This window comes from Anabrus simplex, chromosome 4 (assembly GCF_040414725.1).
Source record: "Anabrus simplex isolate iqAnaSimp1 chromosome 4, ASM4041472v1, whole genome shotgun sequence".
Lineage (NCBI taxonomy): Eukaryota > Metazoa > Arthropoda > Insecta > Orthoptera > Tettigoniidae > Anabrus > Anabrus simplex.
In genome coordinates, this window is record NC_090268.1 from 243,761,439 (window position 1) to 243,783,193 (window position 21,755).

Consider the following 21,755-nt stretch of genomic DNA (forward strand, 5'->3'; position numbering starts at 1 on the left):
AAATGTAGAGTTCAAGCTTAAATCTTATGGTTTAGAATAGCTACGCAAAGACTGCGACATTCTAACAGAAAAAATCTGTATATTATAGAAATTTCAAGAATACATACAAGGTGGAACAGATTTATATAAATATATAATAGAAATTTGTATATCATAGAAATTTCAGGAATACATACTAGGTGGAGCTGATACACACAAATATATTATAGAAATTTCAGGAATACATACTAGGAGGAACTGATTCATATAAATATGAACAATGATTAAATGCCCTTATCATATTAACAACAGGAACAATGTTCTAGAAATGAATACTTAATTCAGTACGTCAGATGGTGTATAAAGACTGAAGATAAAATTTTAAAAGGAACACCTTGTACTCTTCAAGGCTATTCACTTATATTTTAGTTGTACAAACTCTTTTTGACACACGAGAAAATGTTGTATTTTATGATGTGTCTAACATCTTAAAAGATTAAGTGGTCTTTGTATTTTAATCACACATATTTTAATGTATATATATAATTGTATAATTTCAGAACACTAGATAGCATGCTCTGTTTATGTTTCTCTACTGCATAAATATTTCATGTAATCACTTATAATACCTTGCAAAATTTTTCATTGGTTGATGATGGCATGGGAGATGCCGAAACCGGTATGATAATGATAATAATAAAAATGTGATACTGTATTTTAATTAAGTCACTATATCAATGTATTGAACAGGTGGAAACCCTTCATCCTTATTCAACATTATAAATTTTGATTCAATACGGACCATAATGAAATTCTTAACATTAAATAACATAATCATATACGATAATGTTAAAATACTAAATTTCTGTGGTGTTACTTAAGAAGGAGCAGTTTTGATTCCTGCCTGAAAGCCCAGTGACTATACAGTGCCCTGAGGGAAATGCCGAAAACCTGTTCGGCGATACACTCGAAAAAAGTAAAAAAAAAAGGTAAACATCTAATGCTGAACATAATGTATGATATAGATGTTGATTCCCATAGGGAACATGAAATATTTGTCCTGAATGAGTAAATTTATAATACCAATATAATGGTCCATTATTGAACATTATAAATTTTCCAGCTAACTCATTTTTGGTTGCCTGCGTTTTGTCCTCATCTGCTAAGTTGGGCTCATCAGTTGGTACTTAGCACACCTACCACGAGCACTTAGCACACGAGGGCGAAACGCAGGCAACCAAGAATGGGTTAGCTGGAAAATGTATAATGTTCAATAACGGGCCATTATATTGGTATTATAAATTTACTCATTCAGGAGAAATCATGTTCCCTATGGAAATCAACATCTATATCATCTGATGGTCAGGCAGGCATCAATTTTTGGAAGTGTGACATAGTCTCCCATTGTTCACTGGCACTGCTGGTGGCTTCAAGTAACCTCTGCAGTGGCCTCCACGGTATGCGCTAGCCTTGATATACTAACAATTTGTTGGTTGTTTAGATCCACCTTTTCAATACAAATTAGTTTGTGTTGCTAGGTCGTAATGTTACAACACTAATTTACCGGGACATGTTTCGCTTTATTCACAAGCATCATCAGCCTATACAATTGTCTCAAGGTTTGTCATATTTGGATTGTTGTTACAAATTTCATTTGAAACTTTTGAAACTATGGCTCATATATATTAACATCCAATTATATTTATGACTCAAATTTTAATGCCAAATTATAGTTGAATCAATTTTGGCAAATTTTAGCCAAATTTTCAAATTGAATGTAAATCTAATTTCAGTGATAACAATATTTAAAACATAATAATATACACATTAAAAATTTTGACAATATGATTTGCAATGTTAAAATGGAATAACTCTTAATTCTAGAACACATTGACGTCCAAAACACAGTTTTTACAATTTGAAAATTTGGCTAAAAATTATTTGCAATGTTAAAATAAAATTGATTCAACTATAATTTGGCATTAAAATTTGAATCATAAATATAAATATTGGATGTTAATATATAGGAGCCATAGTTTCTGAATTGCGTTGGTTTCTAGAATACAGTAACATTTCAGTATTGAGAATTTGTGTTAAGAATTATGCTCTCTAAATAATGTTATTTAAAAAGACTGTATTTTTGCATCATTCGTGATTAGAGTCATGACGATAATCTAGAATTGTAGTCTTGGGTTCGTTGGAAAATGGCTTCTAGATTTGATGAGGCTTGCTGCTGCAGTTTGGCAATTTGATCAGAGGAAGTATTGACATACTTAATTCTTGTTTGTAGCGACCAGACTCTCCGTTGGAAGTTGATTGTTTTGATGTAAGTTATGGTTAAAAGGGGCTTCAATCCAAATTTTGAGAATTCTTAACTAAAATTCTCAATACTGAAATGTTACTGTATTCTAGAAACCAACGCACTTCAGGAACTATGGCTCCTATATATTAACATCCAATATTTATATTTATGAATCAAATTTTAATGCCAAATTATAGTTGAATCAATTTTATTTTAACATTGCAAATAATTTTTAGCCAAATTTTCAAATTGTAAAAACTGTGTTTTGGACGTCAATGTGTTCTAGAATTAAGAGTTATTCCATTTTAACATTGCAAATCATATTGTCAAAATTTTTAATGTGTATATTATTATGTTTTAAATATTGTTATCACTGAAATTAGATTTACATTCAATGTAATGAAATTTGTAACAACAATCCAAATATGACAAACCTTGAGGCAATTGTATAGGCTGATGATGGTTGTGAATAAAAGCGAAATATGTCCTGGTAAATTAGTGTTGTAACATTACAACTTAGCAACACAAGTTGTAATTTGTATTGAAAAGGTGGATCAAAACAACCAACAAATTGTTAGTATATCATAGCATAGTTCAATACGGGTCTAATAATGAGATTAATTACATGTAATAAGTGGTGTGTTCTGAGCTGTCAGTGGAGATATGGCGTGGAATGGCGTTAGTAGACGAATAAGGTTGAGTGGTGTCTTTAGAAGTAGGAAATATCACAATATGAAGATAAAGTTGGAATTCAAGGCATCAGATTGGGGTAAATATTCGTTTATAGGAAGGGGAGTTAGGAATTGGAACAACTTACCAAGAGAGATGTTCAATTAATATTCAATTTCTTTGAAATCATTTAAGAAAAGGCTAGAAGAACAACAGATATGGAATCTGCCACCTGGGCGATTGTCCTAAATGCAGATCATTATTGATTGATTGATTGATTGATTGATTGATTGATTGATTGATTTTCCCTGTATATATTCCTAAGTGAGCGCTTCGTAGAGAAGAAGCCAAAAACCAGGACAATATTTACTACAACCGCAAATAAAAAATATTTAATGAACTTAAGAAACAATGTGTCTTATATGCCCTAATGCAGAATTAAACAAGGAATATATTGGTATAACTCACTTTGCAATAGGCCTATCAGTTCATTTGTAATTAAAGCCTAAACTCAAGTGTCCATAATAAAACCCGACAGTAGCCATTCATCTTGGTAGGAGTGCTATTTACCAACTGATGAACCCAAATTAGAACACTAGGGTGAAACGCTGGCAACCAGGAATGAGTTAGCTGGAAAATTTATAATGTCCAATAATGGACCAACTATATTTTGTATTACTTAAAAACGCTGACTTCCTCTGCCAGGTTTGAACTGCGATTTTGGAATGTGGACTTCGACGCTCTACTACTTACGCACAGAGATAGCTATTCCCGTGGTAATAAGACACACAATTTTCCTCCCCACTTATTAATTTAATAGTGTTAAGTGATAAGATTTTCCCCACGCGTTAACTGTTACCTGTTTATGAGTGATAATGCCTCCTTTGAACATAGTGTTAGGTCTATAACACATCTCCTTGTTTCATACCCTTTCATCTCCTAGCCAGCACCCAGTTGAAATATAAGTAATAATAATAATAATAACTTAAATGTTTCCACCTTTTCAATACAATATATTCACAAATTTACAAAATTATACGGTACTAGTTTCGACCCATCTAGGGGTCATCATCAGCCGTATTGGAGCAAAGATCATTTGTGGCGAAATCCTAAGACAATATTATTTTAAATAACAAGTGAAATGAGATGTTATGGTAATAGTTAATAATACAAGGAATATACATAATAAGAGGTTTTTAACAAAGAATAAAGTATAAATGGGGTGTTGTAAAAATTATAATCATGGAAATCAGTAAGTTCTTGTATTGAAATGAAATATGGCTTAGGAAGAGGGCTTAAGGTGGGGCTGAAGGGTGCGGGAGAAAGTGTAATTGTCTTGGAAAAGTACCTTTGATTAAATTTAGGACTGAGTTTAGGTTGGCTGCATTATTGTTTCTGAGGAAAGTGATAAATAGATCGAAGAGTATGTTGGGTTTCTCTGAGATTTCATTGAGATTGTGACTGGCATTAAAGTATTGGTCTAGGTGTATGTAGTAATTTTCCATTATGTTCAGTAAAGGGCCCTTGTTTGCTAATACGAGGATGTCCATGTCTTGTTCAATATTGGTGAAATTATGGTTATAATCTTGCATGTGTTGGCCGATGGCTGAAAACTTGTTGTATTTTATTGCGTTAGTGTGCTCGTGGTATCTGATAATGAAGTTTCTCCCGGTTTGCCCGATGTAGGTTTTTTTACAGGTGGTACATTTGATCCTATAAACTCCTGATTTTAAAAAACTGCTGGTCTTGTTGATGTGTGAAGTATTGTATAAAACATTCATGTTCTTATTGTTGGTTTTGAAGGCAAACCGGGAGAAACTTCATTATCAGATACCACGAGCACACTAACGCAATAAAATACAACAAGTTTTCAGCCATCGGCCAACACATGCAAGATTATAACCATAATTTCACCAATATTGAACAAGACATGGACATCCTCGTATTAGCAAACAAGGGCCCTTTACTGAACATAATGGAAAATTACTACATACACCTAGACCAATACTTTAATGCCAGTCACAATCTCAATGAAATCTCAGAGAAACCCAACATACTCTTCGATCTATTTATCACTTTCCTCAGAAACAATAATGCAGCCAACCTAAACTCAGTCCTAAATTTAATCAAAGGTACTTTTCCAAGACAATTACACTTTCTCCCGCACCCTTCAGCCCCACCTTAAGCCCTCTTCCTAAGCCATATTTCATTTCAATACAAGAACTTACTGATTTCCATGATTATAATTTTTACAACACCCCATTTATACTTTATTCTTTGTTAAAAACCTCTTATTATGTATATTCCTTGTATTATTAACTATTACCATAACATCTCATTTCACTTGTTATTCTTTAAAATAATATTGTCTTAGGATTTCGCCACAAATGATCTTTGCTCCAATACGGCTGATGATGACCCCTAGATGGGTCGAAACTAGTACCGTATAATTTTGTAAATTTGTGAATATATTGTATTGAAAAGGTGGAAACATTTAAGTTATTATTATTATTATTACTTATATATTGTTCAATACGGACCAAAAACATGAAATTCATAACCATCAGTTGAAATATACAGTTCCTCGGTACCACATAGCTCTAGTAATTTTTTGCCATATCTATTATGCCCTTGTTCTTTAATTTCCTTACCTCTTTAAATACACTTTCTTTCAGTCTGCAACCGTTGCATTGGAGTCCTCATTAGCACAATATCTATGTTCTTGTACATTTTTCATTAATCTATTTATGCCTCTATAGCAGTTGAGGCTTTCACAGCTGGCGTTATAAACAATGTCTGTATTTTCTGGGCTTGTAGGCCATGGTCTAGGAGCGTATGGTGCTTCCAAGATTTCACCATCTGTGTTGTCGTCTTTTATATAAATTGTGTTTTCTCCTATTTATGACAGAAGTATAACATGAATATTTTATGTTTCTTCATTGTAGGTGAAGTTTAAAGAGGAGACCGTATTGTAAATGCTCCTGACATTTCACCATCATACACTCCTAGGCTACGTCCTGCAAACTCGAAAAATACAGACATTGTTGTATTTATGTTTGTTGCTAAATTATAGAAGAACAAACATCGCACCGTCAGATAGCTCCTCAATTCTAATCACGTAGGCTGAGTGGACCTCGAACCAGCCCTCAGGTCCAGGTAAAAATCCCTGACCTGGCCGGTAATCGAACACAGGGCCTCCGGGTAAGAGGCAAGCACCCTACCCCTACACCACGGGGCCGGCATTTATTTGCTAATGGTGAGTCTTTGGGAGGGTTGTAGACAAAACTAAACTGTAAGTTTGTGTCCCCCTTCTGGTTTATCCTTGTTCGTACCCAAAGTATTTCTTGTATTTTTATTATGTAGTTATACAGATGGTAGATTGGTAAGAAGGGAGCCAGCCTTTGAGGACAGAGGTATGTGCAGTTGGCCCTCACTCTTGTTCCAGAATCTAATCTGATGATTATATTTTCCAAAATGAAATCAACTAGTGTATTAATATATCAGGCATAAAGAATGACATGTATTCTCCTTTTTTCTCCCTCTAACCCCACGTGTCCTTTTGTTTATCCTTAGTTATTGCTCTTGTCTTTCTTTCTAATTTTCTGTTTTTGACGTATATTCATATTTTCTGTAGATTTCCTTTTCTTTCTTAAGAAAAGAAATTTGCTCACTTCAAACATTGATATCGGAATTAGAAAGATGTTTTCGAAGACTTTTGTGTGGAGCGTGGCATTGTATGGAAATGAAACATGGACGATAACTAGCTCAGAAAGAAAGAGAATAGAAGCTTTTGAAATGTGGTGTTACAGAAGAATGCTGAAGGTGAGATGGATAGATCGAATCACGAATGAAGAGATACTGAATCGAATTGGTGAGAGGAGATCGATTTGGCTAAATTTGACGAGAAGAAGAGATAGAATGATAGGACACATCTTAAGACACCCAGGACTTGTTCAGTTGGTTTTTGAAGGAAGTGTAGGTGGTAAGAACGGTAGGGGTAGACCAAGGTATGAATATGACAGGCAGATTAGAGCAGATGTAGGATGCAATAGTTACGTAGAAATGAAAAGGTTAGCACAGGACTGATGACTCAAACACAACACATATTTGTACTAAACTTTTGCTCCTGCCTTCTTGTTTTACTAATTGACATTAAGGTTTTTTGGTAAATTTTGATGTAGCTGATGTTTATAGTCTGTATCAGAAAGAATAACTTGTTTTACTTTTGTGTTATAAAGTGAATTTCACTTTCAGCTATGGCAGTTTTGGAAATATTTTATTTTGATATCCATTTGGATGGAGGTTAGAGAAGCATTTTATGTTCCTGGAGTTGCACCAGTTGAGTTCAAGAAAGGTGCTAGGATTGATGTGAAAGCAGTTAAAATGACAAGTACTCACACCCAACTTCCCTACGAGTACTACTCTCTGGAATTCTGCCTCCCAAAAAATGGCACCTTTATCTACAAGTCTGAAAACCTAGGTAATTGCTTTAACTGTGTTATGGTCTCTTATATAAATTGTGTTTTCTCCTATTTATGACAAAAGTATAACATGAATATTCTATGTTTCTTCATTGTAGGTGAAGTATTAAGAGGAGACCGTATTGTAAATACACCATATGAAGTTCAGATGGCAGAAAATGTAAAATGTAGATTACTTTGCCACTCGGAGAATAATCCTCTTAATTGGAGGGAAGAAGCCTCACAGAAAGCAATAAATCGGATTCAACACGAGTATTTTGTGCATTTGTACGTATAATGGTTGCCTTAGATTGTTTTATTTTATATTGTTATATCATTTAGCAGAATATATTCTGTATGTGTATGTTCTATGTATTTAGAAATGGAAATAAGTACTGTGCCAATGGTTACAAAATTCATTCAGACTGACTGAATTATCATCTGCAGAGATGTATTGAATGTTTTTTTGTGCTTTGCTGAAAGGTTTGGCACGAGTCGGATGACCACTACTAACATGATCATATATTGAATTAGAACTCTTACAAAGGAAGGGCGCATGCCGGGGAATCACAAATCTTACATAAATTTTGAACACACTTAAATGAGCCAAGAATAACACAATGGCCAAAACATTTATTGCGGAAATTGATTTATGCGAGCTACATAAAGCGTTAAAGTTTGGATATTTGAATTGGCCTGCGTAGCTACGCAAGACTTCAGTGTGTGCACTTGTTGAAATATGCTACTGATCTTTTTTATTCCGTTAATAATTGCGTAGCACATCGCGAAGATGATGTAGCTGTATTAAGGGAAATAATATAATTCCTGAATTGATTGTGGGTCAATAAAGGCAATAGAATAAGATTGTTATGGTGAAAATAAAGGTTAATCAGTATAACATGGGATGTTACACACGAAAGCAAGTTACTCTTTATAATTTCTGCAACAGTGATGCTCGTGGTAGAAATACTGAAAGCGCAAAGCAGTTCTAAACCAACCACACCTAACGAAGTGAGAATAAGGGCAAGTGCAACATTTTAAGCCACTGCTGTCAAAACTATATTGCACAGGATGCTCAAAGGCTTCTGGATTTTTGGACAAGTTTTGACTTTGGTACTTGGCATATTGTCACAGGGGACGAAAACGAGGACACAATAGTTGGTGGTATGTCAGAGGTTGAATATTCAAGATGGTGTTCCTCTGTACCAAAACAATATCCAAATTAAATAATCAAACAGTGTCAGATAATCCATGTACAAATCCTTTCCGTACTCTAGCGTATACATTTAGTGGTTGACAGCAAGTTATGGCACCAAGAGGGATCATCATCAGCTGTACGATATCTTCATTTTGTGTAGATTTATGTCTAGAAAAGGAATCCAGAATGAGCGCGACTTTACCGGACGGTGTATTTTGTTTGAATACACCATTAAACCATTTGTTCAGTTGTGTAGATTCCGTTTTTCTGGATTTAATGCAACCAACATGAATATTTTCATGTAAAACCATTTTCATTTTCACTGTCTTATGAAACACAGCTTTCAACTCTTCAAGTGATGCATAAAGGGCTCATAAGTTTGCCACTTGCGGTAACTCTCGGCATTATGGTGTAACTGTGTGTGGTGGACACCACAGATTTTACTGTGCCGGTAACTGATTTTTTCCCCTTTTAAAGTCATTGTTCTTCCCGTACACATCTCCAGGCTGAACCTACTCTGATCAGTGTTATACAACTTTTCTGGGGCCGTAGAACTGTATAACAGACTTAATTTCTTCTACAAATATTTCTGCTGCTGCTGCCGCCATGGTTTCTACTTTGTTGGTCTTCTTTTTCATCATTACAGATGTTATTTTTGAATGGAAAATTCTAAATTCCCGTGGAGGGAATTAGATATTTTTCACCAATAGAGCATGTCAAAAATGTCAAAAACATATCAGATGTAAGGCTTTCAGGTGTTTGCTCTATTAACCAGCGTTTCATCTTAGGTCTGACACTAGACTCATCAGAATGGGATGTGTCAGACCCTACCCACTGACGCTGGGGTGTATGCAGGTGAACTTATCAGAAGCCCTTATAAGAGGCACAGTCTGCCTGCGACACAATACCATTGAAATAAGAAGATGTACAATATTAGAAGGATCCACCTTTCAATACTCCGTTGTAAGTTGAACTAAAAAGAAGTCACAACTTGTTTATTGGGACCGGTTTCGACACATTACAAGTGTCATCATCAGCCAAATAGTAAAGTAGGGCAAGATATAAAGATCTTAAAACAACTAATACATTGAACACAGGCAAAAAATTAACATTGATTCATATCTTAGCAATTCGGTTAATGTCCAAAACACAATGATCGTAGTCAAGAGAGTAAACAGAACATCATTGTCTTGCGCCAAAAACAAATATAGTTGAAGTTCACAAGCAGGTCAAGTATGCACTTATGTAGAGTCGTTGCTAGGCAGGTCTTGTAGGCATTTGTTTCTCAGGCCGAAGAGTAAAAGGTGACGTAATTGAAGTTAGGAAAACAGTGTAGGATTTAAATTTCGTCAAATTCAAAGTAGATGTATAAGTTTGAAAATAATTTAAAACATTAAAAAGAATAAAGTCAAATAAAAATATATTAAAAATAGGAAGAAATAATAAAAGAAAATTGCAATGTGAGGTTCAACTCGAAACAACTTGCCATAGTAATTGATAGATGAATGGGAGATGATAAATAGAGAATAATGTTCTGTTTACTCTCTTGACTACGATCATTGTGTTTTGGACATTAACTGAATTGCTACGATATGAATCAATGTTAATTTTTTGCCTGTGTTCAATGTATTAGTTGTTTTAAGATCTTTATATCTTGCCCTACTTTACTATTTGGCTGATGATGACACTGGTAATGTGTCGAAACTGGTCCCAATAAACAAGTTGTGACTTCTTTTTAGTTCAACTTACAACGGAGTATTGAAAGGTGGATCCTTCTAACATTGTACATCTTCTTATTTCTCTATTCAATACGGAACGATCATGAAGTTTTTAACTTTAAACAATACCATTGAGCTTCTTAAAGTTATGCACCCATGTGTGGGCATGTTTTAAACCCTGCACATTGTTCTTCATTAACAAATCTCGTAGCCCATTGCTGGATGGACAAATTGTGAATTATTTCGTTACATTATTTTGAGGGGCAAAATAGATTCTTTTTCTGACAGTATGTGCTATTTCCCTCAGTTTGTCATGGCACATCCCACTGTTCTTTACAATATGATTTTCCTACAAATATAAATCTTTTTCGGTTTTGGTACAATGGGACTTTTGTTTCACCTACTGAAATTGGGCCCCGCTTACCTTTTCTCCAATATTGAACAGCCTTCCTTTTTAAGTGTATGTCAGTATGGTGTCAAATCAGCTGTTGCACAGTGCAAGTTGCAAGTAGGGTATGGAGTAGTGACCTGTCGACGAGTGAACCAAGCATCCGGTGCAGTACTGTGTAGCCGAGCACGCCAGTTCAAACTTAAGAACTTTTAATGCTATCTGTAGGTTGCACGAATTAATTTCCAAAAGAAATATTTCAGCCATAATATTATTTGCTCATTTAACGTGCATGCGAAATTTACATAAGATCAGCGATTGCTCAGTATGCCTTGTTAGTCACACACTTCTTCTCATCCTAACTACTGGGCAATTCATTGTTCCATAAGCAGTGTGTGCTTGTCACCACCAGACTAGCAATGTTTGTTTCACATTCTTAGTATTGAGTACATTATCAGTTGATGAGTGCCAGTGTGCACCCACATGCCTCCTTTCCTCTTTTTCATATTGACTTGCTACAGCAATTTACTCTCTACATAATTCTTTGCTGATTGAACAAATTTGTGATTGCAATTGACGTTAGCCATAATCAGTTTTCTACTGAAGGGGGCCCTGCCGAATATTCTGTCATTAAATTTTAGCCTGATTTACACCAAATTTTTTGAGACATTTGCTATTGTGTAAATATAGAAAAAAATAGGTTTAAATTGATCAATTACCGGGAGAATTGGCTGTGCAGTTAGGGATGCACAGCTGTGAGCTTGCATCCAGGAGATAGTGGGTTTGAACCCCACTGTTGGCAGACCTGAAGATGGTTTTCCATGGTTTCCCATTTTCACACCAGTCAAATGCTGGGGCTGTACCTTAGTTAAGTCCACTTCCACTTTCTTCCCACTCTTAGCCCTTTCCTATCCCAATGTCACCATAAAACCTCTTTGTGTCGGTGCAACGTAAACCAAATTCTAAAGAAATATAACAATAAAAATTGATCAATTAGTTTAGGAATTATGGCTCTCTTTTGTTAAATTTTGTCCAAGTGTTCCAAATGCATCAATCTTGAATTTTATATTTTTTAACTGTATTGTTAATACGTGTCAATGTACCTTTAAAACAGTTAATTTTTCCATGTGTGGACTCCAGATATTTCTGAAAGTTTTCAGTCATTTTTTTAAAAAAAATCTGTATGTATGAACTTTATATAGTTCCATGTTTTTGCGAAGTTGAAGCTAATCAGGTTAAAACTGATTTGCCTGGAGCAGTATGAATTCTAACAAAGTGACTTTTGAGAAAAGTTGTGTTAGGTATATGGTGTTGAAGTATGGTATTGAAGGGTCAGTGGCAGAGTTATCATGTAATTATTCAAAAAATTGTGTCGACTTATTTAATTTTCAGACCATAGTAAAACAATTGATGAATTTCTTTTCATATAGAATATATTTCAGTTCCTGTAGTTGGCTTAAAAAGTCCTTTAAAATTGGTATTTCTAACCTTTTGTCTGTGAAATGCAGTAGGTCCAAGTGCTTCAACTGCATACAACAGCACTAATTCTTTCTCAGAATGTGGTATGCCTAGGTGCCTTTCCAACAAACTCCATGCAGTCTTGAAACGAAATCTAGATTATTGAAGCTCTTTATCTGTTTGCAAAATCATTAGTGGTGAGCAAGAAGAACCCGGAAGACATGTCACTCAGCTAGTATTTTTTCTAATCATGTACCGGTGACTTCCTGCAATGTCGAATAGTCCTTCTCAGCCTACAAGAAAATGTTATCGGATCAGCACCAGGACATCACAGTGGAAAACATGGAGAAGTACTTGGCAACACATTGCACATCACGATAAATGAGTTACAGTATTTTATTTTATTTTTTACTTAGTAGGGGTTTAGAGACAAATTCTATATCAATTTTATTTAGTAACATTTACTTGTTTCATTTTCAAGGTATGAGGGTAAGAGAAAATTAGCTGCAGCAATACCTTGTGTAATATACTCAAAAATTTACAGTGTATAACATTATTTTTAAATATTTGAAGAATTTTGATTATGCCTTTAATGTGATTATTTAATACTGTCAAAATTAGAAAACATTTGAGTATATAAATAATCTAAAACCGGGGCGATTTCTCCGAGCATGCTACGCTTGCTGCGCAAGCGCAAGATTTTCTAATGCAAGCGAGTTAAAAAAAATTACAATATGTACTGTATCTGTAATAGATCTGCGTTATACAAATCGCATGTTGCATATATCTTGGCGAGTCCAGCGAGGCTTGCTTGTGTCGTAGGAGCTTCAGCGGAGCTGTCGACACAGCTAGAAATGTATGCACGCGCAGGTTTCTTCTCTCCAAGGCCGGTTGCAAGCTGTCACGTTTGTAATGTGTAGTTGGAAGCTCTGGTCTGAGAGCTACAGATCTAGTGTGTTGTGTCACTGAGTAGTATACTGTAAGTTGCTGATCATCTATACTGAATGATTTGACGTGCTGCAATGGGTTCCTAACCGTGCATTATTGACAGCTTGTTATCAAATCCATTTTCTCGGAGGACTATCCAAGAGAAAACAGAGATTATTAAGAATGGCAGGCCCTGTCCTGCGCTGCCGGATTTAAAGACACAGCACAGGGAGAAAAATAGAGAATATGTACGTTCGTTCTCTGTATCTCAATATAATAATACGCACTGGTTGACAGGGTCCAAGGAACTGAATAGACTAATAGACTGTTTTTCTGGCCGTGTTTACTTTTTTCTGCTGATAACGGTGTATGGTGTAAAAGTGGCTTTGACAATTTGAACACCTTGACACTGTCCATTACAAGACAGGAGAAATCTGCAAACCATATGAAGTGTTTCTTGCAGTTAAATAGCTTTGGGCGTACAAGGATCGACCACCAGCTGGATGAACAGAAACGCATCAGTGACCAACTTCATAATGAAAAGGTAAAGAAAAATCGTGACATATTTAAACGACTGATCGATGCAATGTTTTCTTTTAGCAAAACAGGAACTACCATTTCGCAGACATGACGAGTCTGCAACTTCTGTAAACAGAGGGAATTGCATTGTACTTCTACAAATTATAAGTGAATATGATCCTCTTCTGGCAGCTCATCTGAAAGACTCCATCATTTTAGATGGACGTCATCTGCAATCCAAAATGATTTAATAGCAGAAATAAGTTCAGTAATTGTGAGAAGAATAAAGGAGGAGCTTAAACAAGCAACTTTTGTGGCAATAATGTTGGACGAAACTTCTGATATTATTAATAAGTCACAACTCTCTACTTTACTCCATTTTGTAGATGAAAGTGGTGAAATTCAAGAGAGGTTTCTTGGTTTTGCTGATGTTAGTAAATATCGCACTGCTGGAGCCCTCTTAAATCATGTTCGTGCTATTTTAAAAGAGTTCAATTGTGTGGAAAAGATTGTGGCTCAAACATATGACGGTGCTGCTGCCTTAGCCGGTCATGTGAATGGGCTTAATAAACTACTTCAAGACCAGTATCCATATGCGACATTTGTGCATTGTTATAGCCGCCTGTTGAATTTAACACTACAGCAGTCTGCTTAAAAAATCAAAGAATGTACAATTTTCTTCCAAACAATGTCAGGACTTGCTGCTTTTTTTTTTTTTTTTTTTTTTTTTCAAAGTCTACAAAGAGAACAGCTGCTCTTCGAGATTTTGTTCAGAAGAAGTTGCCAACAGTAGCACCAACGATATGAAATTTTGCTTCACGTCTTTTAATACTGTGAAGAAATATTATGATACGCTGGTGAAATTCTTTCAACATGTACAGGATACTTCATATGACTGGGATGAAGACACTACATTGAAAGCACAAGGAGTTTTGTTCTTCTTACTTAAGTTCAACACTAGATTTCCGCTGGCAGTGTTCTCCACGATTTTTTCATTCTCTGATACGCTGTTCAATATTTTACAAACAAAAAGTATGGATATTCAGTACTGTGGCAAGAAGGTTGAGGAGCTCTTTTTAAATATCCAGTCTATGAGAGATGATTTTGATAGTTTGTATGGACATGTTGATACTGAAATTGATGTTTATGGAGGACAGCCGTGCTCTAAAAATCGAAGAATTAGTGATGAACCAGAAAAATCAAAATACAAACGTCTATTCAGTGAAATTATTGACAACGTACTTGTCCAAATAGGAGAGCATTCTAAATGCATAAAGAAATTTGTGTTCTTCTCGATTTTGGATTGTGATTTGTTTGAGAAGCACAGAAATAGGTTTCCAGACAGTGATGTTACTGCCCTAGAAAAGACCTATGGGTCATTTTTCGACATTGTTCACTTAAAAACCGAATTAAGTTTGATGTATTCATCTTCTGATTTTAAAGAGAAAAGTGTTTCAGACTTAACGCAGTTTATGCATACTAATAAACTGTACATGGGTATGCCAGAAATTTTCAAGCTCATCAAACTTGTAGCAACAATTCCTGCTACTACATCCTCTGCAGAACGTATTAACACTGAAACGCGTTATTACATATTGCAGATCGAATCAAGGTCAGGAGAGGCTATCATGATTAACTATGTTGTCGATTGAAAAAGGATTGCTTGCAAAAAATTAGATTACAGTCCTCTTTCTATGATGAAGTTATTGATGGTTTTGTAAAGAGAAGCCAAAGAGTAGAGTTTGTTTTCAAGTATGAAGATCTAATAAATAGTTGGAATTTTTCTGTGTACATAGTTTGACATTTACTTGTTTAAATTATATAATCACTGGCTTGCCATGATTTGTTAATAATTATAAACTGTGTCTGATTGTTATTATTTTGGCCATTCTTGAAGGTGTGACGTAACCAGTTCGAATGCATGTTCATGTAACCGATGATTAAAATGTTCATGTGATTTAGCGATTATTGAGTTTATAAATTTTATTCATTCAGAACTATGCATGTCCCACCCCAGCAACTTTCATGAATGGAAGAGCAAGCCTGACTTTCATGACCAGCATTCGCCCCTGATCTAAAACAACAATGATCACTTTGTCATAAAGTATGGAGGTATTCAAAACAATTTTATTGTCTTATATCATAACCATAAGTTATAATAAAAGAAATGTACAAACAATTTTGTAAATGTAGTGTAGTAATACCATTACATATTTTATAACTATTAAGTATTTAAGTAGATATTTTGTGAATATCACATATTTAATTCCCGGTGGCCCCAGGTTCGATTCCCGTACCGGTCAGGGATTTTTACGTGGACCTGAGGGCTGGTTCGAGGTCCACTCAGCCTACGTGATTAAAATTGAGGAGTTATCTGATGGTGAGATAGTGGCCATGGTCTAGAAAGCCAAGAAAAATGGCCGAGAGGATTCGTCGTGCTGACCACACAACACCTCTTAATCTGCAGGCCTTCGGGCTGAGCAGCGGTCGCTTGCTTGGTCAAGGCCCTTCAAGGGCTTTAGTGCCATGAGGTTTGGTTTTTTCACATATTTAATTACATATTTCCGAGATATTTACTACATTTTTATGTACATTTTTCCTACTTCAATATTACATAAAAATTTGGGCTCTGGTTATTTATTACCTTTCCTCTTCTCCTCCTCCTCAAAACCCTTAAAATTTTGTATCAATCTTCTGAAAGTTGTTCTATCTTGTATTATATCGTCTGTTATTCCAATTTCTGTCATATCTCTTTTTTTTATTCTTTTGATACTGGTTGCCTTCTTGCTCCTGTAAACACGGTTAACACTTATTTGACAATCTGCTGTTATCCATCCTCATTATGTGGCAAAAAAATGTAATTCACTTCTTTCTGATCGTGTCTGACATCCTTGTATAAATCTTTATACCTCCTATATCGAAATTCTCCTTCCTCCATTTTCAGTGATCTCCAGATTTTCCTCAATATTTTCCTTTCCTTTTTCTCCTCTCCTATTTAACCGGTTTCCATAGAGAACACACGGTTCATGGTGTGGGTTACTGTAGTCGTATCCTAGTTCGTGAACCATGGGCAACGGCTGAATGGACTAGTAAGTGGTCCTAAGACCACCAATTGTTATGAAATGGGAGTGGACATCTCGGACATATTCTGAGTCATGACCCTCCTTGTGGTCAGGTGGCTAGGACTTCAATCCGCCGGTGGTCTCTGACCCGTTAGAGGAGAGATCCTCATTTGGACTATGTGTAAGTAGGGTAGCATCCTGCTTCATCAATTTACTGAGCTCAGAACATATTAAGCAAGCCCTGGACCTATGGGAGTAACGGAGTCTCACTCCTATTTGAGAGACGAAGAACTCCTTGGAAACATCTTGGCGAACAAAATTGAATTCGATGGGGAGCTATCAGTATTAATGTGGCTTATGGAAGAAAGAAAGTAGAACTGGCTGAGTCAGCAAAGAGGATGCATCTGGATGTGCTAGGAGTAAGTAATATTCGGGTAAGGGGAGACAACGAGGAAGAGAGAGATTATAAAGTGTACTTGATAGGTGTTAGAAAGGGAAGGGCAGAGTATGGGGTAGGGCTGTTTATCAGGAATACCATTGCATGCAACATAGTTTCTGTTAGGCATGCAAATGAGAAAATGATGTGGGTAGATGACGGGCAAATGATGTGGCGAAGATATGGAAGCTAATGGGAATGGGAAACATTTGCTGGACTTCTGTGCTAGTAAGGGTTTAGCAGTTACGAATACATTCTTCAAGCATAAGACTATTCACCGCTACACAAGGGAGGTTATGGGTACCATATCCATAATAGACTATATCTTAACCGACTTCGAATTCAGTATATCTGTTACGATTGTACGAGTTTTCCAGGGATTTTTTGATTACACTCATCTGTAGTGAACTAAGTATCTCTAGGCCTAGGATAGAGAAAGTGAAATCTGTCTGCAAATGAATAAGGTAGACAATCTCCAGGATGAGGAAGTTAGACAGAAGTACATGGATATGAATAGTGAGAAGTTTCAAACAATAGGCAGTAAGTAGGTTCAGGATATAGAAAGAAAATGGGTGGCATACAGGGATGCTGTAGTAGAAACAGCAAGTGAATACCTAGGAACAACTGTGTGTAAAGATGGGAAAAAGTGAACATCGTGGTGCAATGATGAAGTGAGAGCAGCTTGTAAACGTAAAAAGAAGGCTATCAGAAATGAAAGAAACAGAGTGAAACAAATAGTTGTTGAATCCAAAAAGAAGTCGTGGGAGGATTTTGGTAATAACCTGGAAAGGCTAGGTCAAGCAACAGGGAAACCTTTCTGGATAGTAATAAAGAATCTTAGGAAGGGAGGGAAAAAGGAAGTGAACAGTGTTTTGGGTAATTCAGGTGAACTCATAATAGATCCCAGGGAATCTCTGGACAGGTGGAGGGAATATTTTGATCATCTTCTCAGCGTAGAAGAAAATCTTCCTGGTGGTGTTCCGAACAACCAAGCTCATGAGGAGGAGAAAAATGATGGTGAAATTACACTTGAGGAAGTGGAAAGGATGGTAAATAAACTCCATTGTCATAAAGCAGCAGGAATAGGTGAAGGCAGGGATGAAATGGCTTCATAGAGTAGTAACATTAGCATGGAGTGTTGGTAAGGTATCTTCAGATTGGTCAAAAGCAGTAATTGCACCTATATAAAAGCAAGGGATCAGGAAGGATTGCAACAACTATCAAGGTATCTCATTGATTAGTATACCAGGCAAAGTATTCACTGGCATCTTGGAAGGGAGGGTGCGATCAGCGGTTGAGAGGAAGTTAGATGAAAAACAGTGTGGTTTCAGACCACAAAGGGGTTGTCAGGATCATATTTTCAGTGTGCGCTAGGTAATTGAAAAATGCTACGAGAGGAATAGACAGTTGTGTTTGTTTCGTAGATCTAAAGAAAGCACGTCACAGGGTACTGAGGGAAAAGATGTTCGCCATGCTAGGGGACTATGGAATTAAAGGTAGATTATTAAAATCAATCAAAGGGCATTTATGTTGACAATTGGACTGTAGTGAGAATTGATGGTAGAATGAGTTCTTTGTTCAGGGTACTTACAGGTGTTAGACTAGGCTGTAATCTTTCACCTTTGCTGTTCATAGTTTACATGGATCATCTGCTGAAAGGTATGAAGTGGCAGGGAGGGATTCAGTTAGGTGGAAATGTAGTAAGCAGCCTGGCCTATGCTGACGGCTTGGTCTTAATGGCAGATAGTGCTGAAAGCCTGCAGTCTAATATCATGAAACTTGAAAATAGTTGCAATGAGTATGGTATGAAAAGACTAAATTGATGTCAGTAGGTAAGAAATCCAAGAGAATTGAATGTCGGATTGGTGATACAAAGCTAGAACAGGTCGATAATTTCAAGTATTTAGGTTGTGTGTTCTCTCAGGATGGTAATATAGTAAGTGAGATTGAATCAAGTTGTAATAAAGCTAATGCAGTGAGCTTGGAGTTGCGATCAACAGTATTCTGTAAGAAGGAAGTCAGCTCCCGAACGAAACTATCTTTACATCGGTCTGTTTTCAGACCAACTTTGCTTTACAGGAGCGCAAGCTGGGTGGACTCAGGGTATCTTATTCGTAAGTTAAAAGTGTCCGACTCGTTGGCTGAACGGTTAGCGTATGGGCCTTCGGTTCAGAGGGTCCCGGGTTCGATTCCCGGCAGGGTCGTGGATTTTAACCTTAATTGGTTAATTCCTACGGCACGGGACCTGGGTGTATGTGTTGTCTTCATCATCATTTCATCCTCATCACGACGCGCAGGTCACCTACGGGTGTCAAATAGAAAGACCTGCACCTGGCGAGCCGAACCCGTCCTGGGATATCCCGGCACTAAAAGCGATACGACATTTCATTTCAGTTAGAAGTAACAGACATGAAAGTAGCGAGAATGGTTGTGCAAACAGGTGGGAACAATGGCTGGAGGGTATTGGGAATGAGGAGATAAAGACTAAGTTTGGAATAAACTCGATGAATGAAGCTGTACGCATAAACCGGCTTTGGTTGTGGGACATGTGAGGCGAATGGAGGAGGATATTTCACCAAGTATTTACATTTTTTTAACCTTGTTGATTTTCTCGCACTCTGTTTTTAACGCTGTGGGTGAATCTGTGATATTGGTCATAAATTCAGAAGTGCTTTTGGAACTGACCAGATGGAAAATGATGATGCTTCCTATATTTGAGATGATATAAGGTTAAAGTTGGTTAGTTTTTAAATATTTTGTCCTTTAAGGCGTGCCAGTCAGCTGAAGAAAGTTTGTGAGTGTTATCTACATTTTTCTTACCGTGAAACAGAAATTTAATAATTTTATATTGAAGATTTATCGATTCGACAGTTTTTTGTTATCCTGCATATATTTTTGCGTATCCCATTTTTTCATGGAACGATAAAGCTCAGCTAGGTATAGATCGATACAGAAGAATCGGAAATTTATCTGGTGCGGAAGTTATACACATATTTTATATTCTCTTTCTTCAATAGCTGCTAGAACGGAAGTAACATTCAACATAAGATCAGTACAGAATTTACATATACATTTTTTTAGGTATTCCTTCATTTCGTATCATCTCCAATGTGCTTAGGAACAAATATTTGACATATAAACGACAACTAACCATTTGGGCGAAAATCACAAGGAGCCCAACACAACATTTCATGAAGAAGACAACTAACTATAAAGCAACACATAACCTCTCATTACCCACAACGCTCGTTGACACATCATTAGTTCCCAGACCTTTAATTTCATCCTGAGTTATCCGTTATATGTAACCATCAATATGACTGATATTACTTGTGACAGTTATAAAGACCAGAAAATTCCTTGTCAGTATTGTGGTAAAGAGTACAAAGGACTTAAAAGTATCAAATCCCATCCAGAAGAATATCGTGATTCACTTGTAAATACGACCTCTTTGACTCCTACACCTGACCCAAATGTATGTATGTATGTATGTATGTATGTATGTATGTATGTATTTATTTATTTATTTATTTATTTATTTATTTATTTATTTATTTATTTATTTATTTATTTATTTATTTATTTATTTAAGATACTATTTACACACCTCTCGAATACACTTTTATTTGATGCTATATCAAGCTCTTGTCTCCTATTAATATTGTTAAAGAGTGTTGGGAGGCGGATTAGGAAAGTTCGTTGAAGTATTGAGTGCAGAGTGCGGGGAATGTGGAGAAGGTCTTTGGTTCTGGTGGAGCGGGAAGGAACGCGGAGAGAGAAGAGTGAGACAAGATGTTCCGAGCGGTAATGTCCATTTAAGATCTCATGGAGGAAACTCAGGTCAGCTACCTGTCGCCTGATGTGCAGCGGTGACACATTAATTGCCATTAATACCTGCTGCGTAGACAGATTTCTGAGCTTTGAGTTTCTGTTCCTTACAATTGCAGCAAAGAAGGACAATGCTCTGTCTAACTGCTTAGTATTGGAGGGGGCGGCTGTTGTCCAAATCGGAGAGCAGTAGTTTAAGAGACGTTGAACGATCGTGAGGAAGAAGTGACGAAGAGCAATGGGGTCAGAAATTTCTGTGAAGCGATAGAGAATGCCTAGTAATTTCTTAGCCTTGGTTGTATATGTTTCTATATGGGTCTTAAATTGTAATTTTGTATTGAATATTACACCTAGGTCACTCTGTTGCGTAACCACGGTGATGGGCTTGTCGAGTAGGTAATATGATGTCGGTAGAGGAGATGTACGTAGTGTTATGGTCATGTGGCTGCATTTTTGTGGATTGGGGATAAGTTTCCAAGTACGGCACCAGTTCGAGAGGGCATTAAGTGAGGACTGTAGCAGAGCTGCATCTGCTGGATTCCTGATCTCCCTAAATATCTTGCAGTCGTCAGCAAAGAGCAGGGTATTCGCTGTTTCGTTGAGTTCGGACAGCAGATTATCCATAAACAAAGAAAACAGCAAGGGCCAAGAGTACTGCCTTGTGGGAAAGTGGAGGTGACTGGTAACCATGAGGATGAAGTGCCTGATATTACCACTCTCTGCCAACGGTTATGTAGGAAGCCAGCAAGAAGGGTCAGAAGACTGCCATGTATATTAAATCGTTCGGAGATTTTATGGAGCAACAGAGTAT

The 21,755-nt window shown here is 36.4% G+C and overlaps 1 protein-coding gene across 2 annotated transcripts in view; it reads left to right on the forward strand.

The window, feature by feature from the left end:
- Window positions 1-21,755, forward strand: part of TM9SF4 (transmembrane 9 superfamily protein member 4) — a 221,945-nt gene that overhangs the window by 26,921 nt on the left and 173,269 nt on the right. For both annotated transcript variants that reach the window (XM_067145470.2, XM_067145471.2), the window contains exons 2-3: window positions 7,205-7,430; window positions 7,530-7,698. In XM_067145470.2, coding sequence (XP_067001571.1) covers window positions 7,205-7,430; window positions 7,530-7,698 — 395 coding nt within the window. The remainder of the gene's footprint in view (window positions 1-7,204; window positions 7,431-7,529; window positions 7,699-21,755) is intronic.